This window comes from Strix uralensis, chromosome 2, assembly GCF_047716275.1.
Source record: "Strix uralensis isolate ZFMK-TIS-50842 chromosome 2, bStrUra1, whole genome shotgun sequence".
Classification (NCBI taxonomy): Eukaryota; Metazoa; Chordata; class Aves; order Strigiformes; family Strigidae; genus Strix; species Strix uralensis.
In genome coordinates this window covers 42,718,250-42,730,228 of record NC_133973.1, presented here as the reverse complement: position 1 = coordinate 42,730,228, position 11,979 = coordinate 42,718,250, and the positions used below count along the sequence as shown (strand labels likewise).

Genomic DNA, 11,979 nt, shown 5'->3' with positions numbered 1-11,979 from the left:
TTGAACTGTAAGTATGTTTCTCCTGCTCCATCCTCTTTTCTTACATTGAACTTAAGGAGAAAGAAGGGAAGAGGAGTGTGCACTCAGCTGTTGTTGTATGGCTGTGACCTAATTTTAAAAAAATTCAGATGTTAGATAACGTGATCAAGGACAGCCACACAGAAATAAATTGTCTACATTGTAGTTTGTGGGTTCTTTGTTCATCTAGTTATATAGAGTGTATAGATGATCAAAGTAGTAGACTTCTCTTAGTTCTTCATTATCCTTAAACTTGCTTACCTCCCCACTTTCACTCTTTTTTCACACTGCTTTACCTCTGCTCAATTTTACTGTATTACTGCTGTAACCCAGTCTTGTCAAACATTATTTGAATTCTTTAGGATAAGCCATTATTTTAATCAACAATGAACAGGGGAAAATAGTTACTAACTCTGCATTGTAGTAGCATGAGGAACAGCAATCATCTGAAGTGAAAGCAATTACTGGGTAGCACCTGAGTGTACATGGATATACCAGACATGGGTATATCATTGTCTTAGTGACAGTATAGCTTGTTAGCATTAGGATTTGATATATGTATTAGCCTTTTTTCTTTTTTGACAGATTACATTCCCTCTGCTAGCAGTAATTCCAAGGTTTTCTCTCTTAAAAGGTGATTGTTGTCTGAAAAGTCCAGATATACACTATCTGCTTTTTTTTAAATTAGTACATTTCAAGATAGCTCCTGATCTTTTTTCTGACATTTTCAGCCTCAATCAGTGTGTATGATCCCTGCTGATAAGCCTCTTAGAATCCACAGCAACAGCAAGTACACATGTCCTCATGCTGCTGTTCAAAAGCAGTAGTGTGTCAGTGAGCACCATGTCCTTTGCTACGGTCTCCAAGGAGCACTGTGTCCTTACACATGGAATACATGTGGTGTACTTTTGCATTTATACCTTGCTTGTGGTGTAGAGCTGCCATCAGTGGTGGAAGGGGTTTCTGAAAAGCGGGTAGGACTTACAGGACATGCAGTTCTTTGTGTTCAGCATAGTAATCCACGAATACTTACATTCAGACTTCAGATAGGGCACTCTGTTGTGTCCAGCAAGGACTAACTAATTACATGGTCGAGTTCTTTATCAAATATGGAGTGATTTTTTTCTCCCTGCCTTATTAGCGTCTCTACCCATAGAGAACCAGAATCTCTTCATAAGGAATACTTTAATCCCATTGCAATAAATGATTAAAAAAAAATCTAGCCAAGACAATTTACATTTCCAAATCAGTCATGCAGTGTATATATAATTGCTGATGATGATGTTGCATCTCTGTTCTATGTATAGGAAAGAAGAGCTTTAAAAAAGGGAAAAAGGGAAACTCTCACATGCCATCTGGAGGTATATTAGAAGTCCTCATCAAAGAAGCAAAGAATTTAACAGCAGTGAAATCAGGAGGCACATCTGACACTTTCGTGAAAGGGTCTGTGGGTTTTTTCTCCCCATTTTTTTTAATGGCTGCACTGAATCATATTTTGGCTGACCCAGTTTTTTTCCCAATATTTCTATATATGTGTGTATGACATGTCAGTCCTGAAAAGTAACTGGCATCTTGAAAATGGTATGCTGAAGAGAAAGATGCTGTGGCATAAGGGCAGAGAGATACGAGTTGTCCCACTGGTTAAATACAATTGTATTTAAGTACCAATCAGTCAAGAAACAGAACCATTCATACAGAAGTATCCAGTGTGCTAATGTGCATGTTGTTATAGAATTATAGCGTTTGGTAGACGAAGACACTTCCACTAAGTTGGCAGAGAGAGGTAGGTGAATATTCATCACTCCTGGAGGCAAGAAGTTGTAAATTAGGCTCTCACACTGGAGATGATACCTGATCTGATGGTGACATTTACATTTTCAGGAAATTGAAACAGTACATTCTTTTTACTAAGAGGAATAGCCAGACTACATCCTGAATAAGAAACTTGTTTTCAGGAAGATACACGTCTGTTTGGATTCCTTATAAAACTGCAAATAGCACCTATAAAAGCTGGCATGCTCTGTCAAGCTGAGGTTCTTTCTAACAGATGTCATCCGAAACATGCAGAAGGAGAAAATTCACTATGTGTGTGAGGAAATTCTGTTTTGATTCAAATAAATACACTAAACGAGAAAAAAAATTTCTCTCTTATACTGTAAATAGTTTTCGGTTTCTTCCTAGTGCTTAATTGGGAAAGCTCTTTGGCATGTAGTACAGTGTCAAGGAGCACATTTAAACCCTGAGGGTTCCCAGGACATCTATCATTGATTTCAAATGTAGTGTCTTAACTCTAATTGTGTGTTGTTTACATTTAATATTCTTTGACAGAAGATGTTTAAAAATTCTGCTCTGATGGCTTTCAGGTTGGATTTTAAAGATGCATAATTCTGACAAATAAAACGTCTGTGTCACTTGTATGTCTGTATGCATATGCGTACATAAAGATACATATATTACAGCATATATGCATCTTTTTGTTAGATAAGCAGCATTTTGCGTTGGACAGTCAGAATCCAAATTATATAAAAAATGCTACATATAGGATATACTTATGTTTGAATAAAATGAACATAATCCTGCATTGCCTCATTATATTGGATTTTTCATAAATGTAAGGTATGCATTGAAATGTTACATTTAGGCCATACTGAATAGATTAAAACGTTTTTCTTTACCAGTTTTTGCTCTCAATGCTAGCTTTCAGAACTGCTGATTTTTAGATATGCTGTAGTTCATTAGTAAGTTTGAGTGCTGTTACTAAATGGTCACCACCCTGCCTTTAATTCCCTGGTGAAGCTGAGAATTTATCGTGATCTGGTAGTGTGCTTCAAACTATCACTAAGCAGATATGCTTCATGTAGAAGATGTTTGAGCTATTTTTTCTATGTATTTGTTCTCCCATGTCATCTCTCTTTGCCTGGTATATGTGAAAGCATTTTCTTTTACTGAAAATAGACTGTCTGATACCACTCAGCTTGTTCCCACCTGGAGCTGCAACAGACTTCAGGGAGAAGATGTTGTCAAAACCTCTTTACATTAGCAGTAGCAATGTGTGGCCAGTAATTCTCTGGACTATCTTTAGTTAGTGGTGTCTGCTGTTGCTGGCATGGATTATTCAGTACAGTGGAACAGGAGTGTGTTCTCCTTGGTCTGTCATGTGTCATGGCCAAATGCACAATCACATTGCTGTGAACCAGTTGAGGTGCTACAGTGGTCTAATCTGTACCATTAGTTTAAGGTAATTTGACATGGATTTGCAGTAAACTAGCTAAATTTACTGCAGTAAACTAGCTGATACTTACTGTCAAGTAAAAGCCCGCACAGGAATCCTGATCGAGGTCTAATGATATAATTTGTTTGTATGTCTGACCCTTTAGTATTTATGTGTTATTCTGTTAGTTTTGCTGAAGGACGTGAAGATAAAGACTATGAAAATTTGTTGATACCTCTGATTTTCAACTAGAGTATTAAGTTCTTTTAGTTTCACTAAAGGAATTCTCTACTAAAAGTAAAATGGGAAGAGCTTGTCAGACTTCACAGCATTTGTGTTTCTGCACTCACTAGGGTTTTAGGCAACTCAAATTGATGATGCTAACCTGCTGAAGTTCCTTATCAGTCATTTCCATTTTTTTTCTGGAGGACCTCCTGTCCTGCTTTGAGAGGGACACTGGACGAAGTGACTCCAGAGGCCCTGTCTAGCCAATGTTTTTATGGGTCTGTCTATATTTAGCCTCACTGAAATAAAAAGTTTGTGGTTAAGACCCAGAAAAGTTTGTGGTTAAGATGTGGGGCAAGGAGACCTAATTCCCATTTCTGCTGGTGAAAACTGACATTGTAACTTTAAGAACAAATGGAGCACAAATGTAAAATATGCACTTCAGGTATATGCTTAATTTAGTAACAGTGGGGAGATGGGGTCCTGATCCCATTCGAGCCTCTACATGATTGTAATTCTTTATGTATTATCATAGAATCATTCAGGTTGGAAAAGACCCTTGGGATCATCGAGTCCAACCATCAGCCCTACTCTACAAAGTTCTCCCCTACACCATATCCCCCAGCATCTCGTCTAAATGACCCATAAACACATCCAGGAATGGTGACTCCATCACCTCCCTGGGCAGCCTATTCCACTGTCTGACCACTCTTTCTGTGAAAAATTTTTTTCTTATGTGACAACCCATCTACATATTCAGTTTTCCTTTTCTTTATCTCCCAGATATCTGCTCCCAGATGACAGCAAAGCTACAAAACACAAAACTCCCATAATAAAAAAGAGTGTGAACCCCCAGTGGAATCATACCTTTGCTTTCAGTGGCTTGAATTCAAGGGATATACGTAACGTCTGCCTAGAATTGACTGTGTGGGACAAGGAGTCGCTCTCCAGTAATATTTTTCTGGGAGGTGTCCGTTTGAGCACTGGAAATGGTAAGGTCCCACCTGACTGGTGACTGCATTTCTTATTCTGCTCTTCTTCCCCACCCCATGTGATTCATGTATATGAGGGACAGAAATGTTACTGGATGTATGGAAAGTATATGAGAACTTGGGGAAATTGAAAAGGGAGAGAAGGCAACAGGTAATCTGTAGATAATTTAGTTCTTTCCTTTATTGAGTGAGACACAAAAATTTGGTGCCCAGTTGTACTTCTGCACAGTGTAGAAGAACTCAGAATACCTTGGAAGCATTTCTTAGCATCCCAGTGAGAAGGACAAGTCTACTTTTGTCCACCAGCAGCCCTTCTGCTGATGGTGGTGTGATCTGGAAGAAGTGTGGGTCCGTTTCTACTCTGTTAGGAGAAAGTTGCTTGTGGTGCAGAGTGGGGAGGTTTATGTGCCTCTGCCCACATGCCAAAGGAGTGAAACTGTTGCTCTCCAGGAGGTACCTGTTTTCAGTATAACTCCCTGTACAGGTGGTAGTGTAAATGGCTTGTCCCCTTTCTTATACACTGTTGGGCCAAATGAGCAAGGATATTAAGTAACTGCTTACTAATATGACAAAATGCCTCTTTGTAATTGCCAGGTGTAAGTAATGGCAAGGAGGTTGACTGGATGGACTCTCAAGGGGAAGAGCAGCACCTCTGGCAGCAGATGATTGACAGTCCTGGAGCTCCTGTGGAGGGAATATTAATGCTGAGATCCAGCATGGGAAAACGCAGACTCTGAAAGACTTGAACTACTGAGGGGTGCCACAGGTACTCCTGACTTCAGTGGCGTTTTGGCTCTTGCCACTTTGCCCATTTGAAAGTGGGGTAGGGTTGTACTCTTTGCCTTGGATATTAAGGTTCCAAGTGAGATTTTAGTGCATTCTGCACTTTCATGTGCACATTTTTAACCCAGGCGTCTTGTACGGATTATGTTTCTCCTGAAGCCAGTGAGAATTTGACCTTATATGGAGATTGGACTGTCTTTCTCTGTCCCTTCTGGTGACTGGTGCACAGCTGATGAACACCTCTGCCTGTGGGGGGCATGGAGTGAGCAAATTCTCTGGTCAGTTATTTAGTAATGCCTGGTTTACTTATCTCCTTCTGGGTCAAAGACGGCCTAGAAGACAGCAGTAATACAGTACAAGCAGATTCAGAGTGAGTCTCTGCTTTGGTATTTGAAAGATAAAAAGCCATAATGTTGTGAAGGATAACAAACAGTGTTTCTTTATCATGTTTGCTTGTTGGGCTATGCAGCATGCAAGATGGCAGGCTTGGGACCAAACAGCCCACCAAGGAAGGCCAATGCACTGTGGTGCACACTAGAAATAGGCAGCAGGTGAGCTGGGATACAGGGCTGGTGTTCTGTCATTCTCTAGGTTATTTTAATTCACTGTATAAAAGGCAGACTTGGTTCAACGTCATCAAAGAACCTCTAATGAAAATAAATCGTAACAAATCCCAAGAAAGTTTCCAGAACTGTGTGGTATGACTGTTTTTAATCTGGTTGACGGCTCTGGCCAAGATCTTCTGACATCACTGAACAGAGGGAGTATGTTCACATGCCTGTCCCCTTCTGATGAGTCGCTGAGACGAGACACTTACTGGGTTTGGACACAGTTATCTAAGACCCTCATTCAACAGATCATGTTCTAAAGTGATGTGATTAAAGCACCTGCCAGAATGATTTGCACAACTGTGGAATTTTCTCTGAATGGGCTGGGATCTCACACAGGTATGCCCACGCATGTTAATTATTAACAGAAGTAGAACTTTTTCTCCTTTTTTCTCCCTGTGAGTCAACAGTGGATTTAATAAGAGTGGGTTTTGGCCAATTCAATCATTAATCTTATTAACCATGACAATTGTTCAACAGTACTTTTGCCATTTGGTTTCCTAAAGTGATTTTATACCTATCATCCCCCATCCTTTGGGGACTTATGCAGGGTCATATGTGAAGAGCATGCTGTTTTGAACAGTTGTTGTGGGCTATTCCTACCATAATGAGACAGGATTATAATCTTTTTTTTCAAGGACAGCACATGTCTGCTTGTAAGATTGGATAATAACATAATGCCTTGTGATTGCTCAGATCATAAGACAAGGGATGATCAGTAAACTGAGTGAACATTTCTTCTGAATTTTCCAGAATTAGAACACAGCTTCCTATTTGAACTGGTAAATTTGTCTATAGCTATTCTTACCTTTTTCATTTTTTTCCCCAAGTGTTTTATTTTTGGAAACAAGGTAGTATTAGTACTAAGGAAACAAATTGAAATATATGGAAACATAATCCTTACATAAATTACTGGAAAAAACAAACTTTCAAAAACTGTATCATTCCCTGTAGATCAAAACACCAGTATTCAAAGATTTCTGTGAAGAATAAAGACCATTAAATCTAACTTGTTTGAGAGATACAAATGTTCTTCACAATCCAGAAATTGCAAGAAACCTAGATTGAACAACAGAATATGAACTGATAGCTAAGTAACTACAGCTGGAGATTTAGACATCTGTAGCTGTCCTAGTGTAGAATTATGTATGTATATTTAGAGCTGAATCCAAAACCTGAAAATTTAATGTCCATTCCTTTTTTTTTTTTTTTAATTGAAGATATTTTATACTGGTTTTGATTTGAGTGGCTTTGAAATTGTGGGGAAATTTACAAGCAGTCTTTTAAAATCCTAATATTATTAGATAAAAACTATTTTTGTTAAAAATAGTGTCTTAGTTTTAATAATGTTTCATTATGAATATATTCTATTAAAATCCTAATATGACTTTTAAAAGTCATTAGAGGTACTGCTTGCCCAGTTTGAGACCCACAATTTTCAGAAATTACTGAGTCATCTTTGAAAATAAAATTCCCTTAGAGAATCTCAGTTTGGGAACCAAAAGTCAGTAGTTGCTCAAGAAAATTGACTTCATTTTTATTCTTTATCTATTCTTCATTTTCTTCTGAAGTCCTGCTCAAATTGGGCAGTGAAGCAAATCTAGTTTTAGCTGGCTTTTCATTTTATGCTGCAGATGCTGTAAGCTGATAAATTAGAGCACAAATATGAAGCACATATATTTGATGGCCTTTTTCTTATCATGATATTCTTTAAGTATTAGATTTCTAATTCTTTTTTTTTTGGTATCAGCATCCCCTAAAGTGAAACCAAACCTAACTTTTGGTACCTAAACTACCTCTCTCTTTCTCAGAGATATACCTCTCTCTCTCAACAGAGTCAGTCTAAGTTGTCTTGATTGTTTGTACTGCAAACCTGCATTTATTTTGGGAATAATTATATTGACATGGAGGCACAAGCTTGATTTTTCACTTACTGGAAGTTGATTCAAAAAGATAAAGCTTGTTAAATCTGAAGAAAATTATTCTTCAGGGTAAAATTCCAGCTCAAGTTGTAGATGGCAGTTGGATGATTTGGTTTTGTTTCATTTTGATGGTGAAAATGGGAAAAATAATAATGACACAAAAAATCCTCCGAGATGGACCCCAAAATGGACACCTTTTTCTCTTGCCAAATTGAAAACCTTAATTTTGAACTGAACTAAACCTTTTAATTTTATATGGAGTACAAGAGTTTGTCTAATTTTTGAATGGTATTTTCTAGCCTTCTAAGCACAAACATTTTAGCTAAATCAAGTCTTGCTTTGAAAGGAAAGGTCTGTGCTTTACTACTTCAGCTCCTGCCCATTCTGGTCCTATGATAAAGTTTGATGAATGGACTCATCTGGGAAGTGTCACCTAGCTCATACATGGGCTTTAAGTTCTACCTTTTCCTTCCAAAGGGCCAAAATTTCACTCTGAGCCCGCACGTGAAATTATAGACAGGGCTATGCGTAGAGTGTAGGTGTCAACTGCAGTTCAGCATACAAAAGGAACAATTTCACCTGGGAAGTAATTTTGGCCAAGGCGGTGGTGTTTGCCATTGATGGGATTTGGAGTAGTACAGTGAAATTACCTCCTAGGTTAGCAGTGACAGTTCTGCATTATGGTAGCATGTAATTGGTATCACACTCTGCCTCAAATGAGCCTCAGAGAGATGATGAGCATCATATAAACACTAGAGCAATTTGGAAAGCTTTGCTATTTTACAGTGTTATTGGCACATTTGTAGGAAGCATTTGATTTGTGGAGAATGTCACATTTAATTATATCTCTTATATCTTTGTTCTCTTCCTTTTACAAAAAATGATTTATGGTTTGAAAAAAGCACAAGATGATTAACTGCAGATGTGATTTCTTGTTTCCCAGATATTTGAATTAATTGCCTATAATTGTGCGTCATCACATACTGTGTGTTAGGCTGAACAAAAAGACAGAAAGCCAGGAATTACACTAAAGCCTTCCTTTTGTATGTATGTTTATGGTATTGAAGGTGCCTGAATGGTTTATTCAAGGCTAATTTTTAGGAGAAAATAGCCACAATTTTAACACCGATTCATAAACTTCTGCCCTGAGTAAATAGACACAGCAGAGCTGATGTTTCTAAAGTATTTTTCCACACAGACTTGAATACTGAAGATGTATCAGTAGAGAAGAAATCTTCTCTACAGTGGTTTTTGAAAATGTGTTGCATAATGCATTTTACTCTGATACATACTTTTCTAGCAAGGTAACTACAGGGCTTTCATCACTATCTTGTCCTCCTTGTGATTAGATTTTGAGGGTTTGACCCATTAAAGAAGAATAAAAGTGCAGCTTTCACTGTAAAACGTCAAGTGGGGCCAGTAAATACATCCTTAGACAGTGTGGTTTTTGCCAGTATCCATCAAAAAGAGCTGATGCTGAGGGCTCTCCAAGCCCTGATATCAGACTTTGATATCCAGCCCTGCTCTCCAGAAGTTTCTTTGCTCAGTTGATCAGCTATATGGGGACTTTAGGCTTCTAAATGTTGATGCTCTTGCTTGCATGCTTAGATGCCAAAAGCAAGCTGAAATAGGTTTAAAATGGCCTCCACATCTCCTCCACCTACATCATGTAACGTCTGAGTAAGGGTGGGAGGAAGGCTGCAAAGACTCTGAGGGACACTGTTGTCATCTTGTAGTGCTAATCCAAGTGCCATTGCATTCCTTGGTGCCACATTTTGATCTTTGTTTCCCAGCTAGATGCTTTAGCAGATGGCTTAGAGAGGAGGCATTGGGATGGTAAGTATGTTTTGGTTATGGTGCGTTACACTGGAAGCTTATTCTTCTGTGCCTCTTCAATGCAGATTATGCTAAAGTAGCGTGAAAGAAACATTTTATGTATTAATTTTTTATTTTTCTTTTTCTGCCTGGTTAAGCCCTGCCAAGTGCAATTATTCTAAATGGTATTCTGCAAAATATCAACTAAACTGTAACAGCAGAGCAGCCATTGAGCATCCACTGGTGCTAATTTATAAGGACAGGTAACAGGAGGGTTGCATTTAGAACGGCATAATTTTGTCTTCTTGAGGATAGATATGCACACTGCCCAGCTTTAGGTGTGTAAAGTTTGTGGTTTGCTCTGTAGAGTCAATGAAGAGAAAGGCTGCTTGGATCTCCTGCACCTTCAAAAAAGAGATGAGAGTCCTATTTCCACAGCTGTCTAGTTTGTGGATTCACACAACATAGTAAGGGTTGCACCTGAATCTTTGCAAGGGTCTCTCTTCCCTTCATCCCTCCCTTTGGTTCAGCAACCCTCACCAGAACGTTCTACCTGAATGTTAATCTCCAGTATCTGGAAGGGGACAAAATGCAGCAATTGAGTGATAGCTCCACTTATTTTCATCCATACGAGGTGAAAACTGAAATTCTACTTCCCTAACGTACAGTATTGATTTTCAGCACTTTGCAACAATGGCAGAAATAACTGTCTTCTGAGAGCTGGTCCATGCACTTTGTTAACTTTTTTAAATAGTTTTTTTTAAAAGTATTTATTTATTTTTACACACAATGTTAACATTTGGGAGCCCTGGAGAAATGGTGGGTAGAACATATGATGAATTCCAAAATAGGATGCGGATCATTTGCAGTTACCATAACTCAGCAGGAGATGCTGAGAAGCACGCTAGCAGAACCTTACGACTCCATCCCATTAATCTCCTTCCTGGTGATTTCATGTTTGCAAATGCTGTTTGATAAGTGGTAATAAGACAGTGTTAATTATACTATGTATATTGACACTGGAAGGTGAATCTCAACTTGCTTTTTAGGTGTTTTCTAGGTTGTTTTGAAACTCACCCTTGCTGCTTCTTGGTCCTTTATTTAGATTGGTTATTTCAACAATTCTGCTTTGTGGCAATAACATCTATATGGCTGTGTACTACTGCTCCTGAGAGCTTGGTGTATATTTTTGAGGGTAGTTCTAACTGTTGAGGTTTGCCTAAAGCCAAGTGTAGTCATTTGTTGCAGCAATTGGAGAATGTCATGTATCCCTTGTTCTGCCTTTGTTCTGCTTAAAATCTGTTGCTAGCTATTTGTTTAATTATTCTACTGGACATGAACAGTAGCAGCAGTAAATGGCATTGCAATATGTTAAGTTTTGCCCAAATTTAGAAAAACATTTCCTGCCCACAACATTTTTGTACTATGCACTGTACGTTCAGTTTTGTGGACAAAGGTGGCTGGTAATACATTTGCAGCTGTTGTCAAGATTATTGTTCTATCTTATAAAATTAAAATAGTGAAACATTCTGCTGTGTCCTTGTCTCTCCTAAAATGCATTACAGCAAACTTACAAGCATGTCTTTTAAGAATATCCTGTATTATCACTGAGGTAAAGACATTACTTCACCTATATACGATGAATAATGCAAGAGGCCTGGCATGTCTTCAGAGGTGGGACTCCATTGATAGTGTCTGTCTCTGCTTTTTTTGTTTGTCTTAATTTCTCCACTTTAAGTGTTTTTAAGCTATGTTTTGTTTCATAAGCATTAAACCTGTTTTCTTTTTAACATGTAAACCTAAGAATAAGGCAAATGCAGTGTTCTCTTTCCCCTGGCTAGAGAATTAGTTCACATGGGCCTTAACCCTGCATGTTCAGCAGGTCCTCCCCTCTGTCTCTGAATTTCCTACCTCTTCCCTAGTTCAAGGTCCTGCCTACCTGAAAATCTAGGTATGTTCAAAATGCAGCTGTTCTATAATTACTGGTCCTGATTTAATTTGTTTAAAGAAAAAACAAAAAACATTTGATCACTCTGTGATCACTCTTATTTAATATATACTTTCAGCTGACTCATGTTCACTCTAACTTACTTCTCAGAGCTGAGGGCTCTCTTGCATCTTCTTTTGGTTCCTTGGGGCTTTGTGTCTTGCTGTCCCTTCCCAACTGTCTTAGAAACTATAGGAGGCAAACAGTGCTCCTAGGCTCTGGCCCTGTGCTTGCCTCTGCTCACTTTGCAGCAGTCTGAACGTTTGGCTCAGCGTGGTGGGTTCCTGCACCCAGGTTAAGGGGAGACCACCTCAGTGGTGTTCACTGGTCTCTTGGTGTGATTTGGGCACGGGCAGCTGTCTCTTTTGCCCTCACACCACTCCTTATCTAGCTTGTTCCCATGCTGGTTCTGGCCTTT

The 11,979-nt window shown here is 38.7% G+C and overlaps 1 protein-coding gene across 8 annotated transcripts in view; it reads left to right on the top strand.

The window, feature by feature from the left end:
• The window catches only part of SYTL5 (synaptotagmin like 5), a 160,415-nt gene extending 149,312 nt beyond the window's left edge, over positions 1-11,103 (top strand). For 7 of the 8 annotated variants that reach the window (XM_074858549.1, XM_074858547.1, XM_074858553.1 and 4 more), the window contains 3 exons: positions 1,326-1,461; positions 4,238-4,446; positions 5,041-11,103. In XM_074858549.1, the coding sequence (XP_074714650.1) occupies positions 1,326-1,461; positions 4,238-4,446; positions 5,041-5,183 (488 nt within the window). In that variant the 3' untranslated portion in view covers positions 5,184-11,103. The remainder of the gene's footprint in view (positions 1-1,325; positions 1,462-4,237; positions 4,447-5,040) is intronic. The other variant, XR_012627509.1, reaches the window with a different exon arrangement.
• The last annotated feature ends 876 nt before the right edge of the window (positions 11,104-11,979 follow it).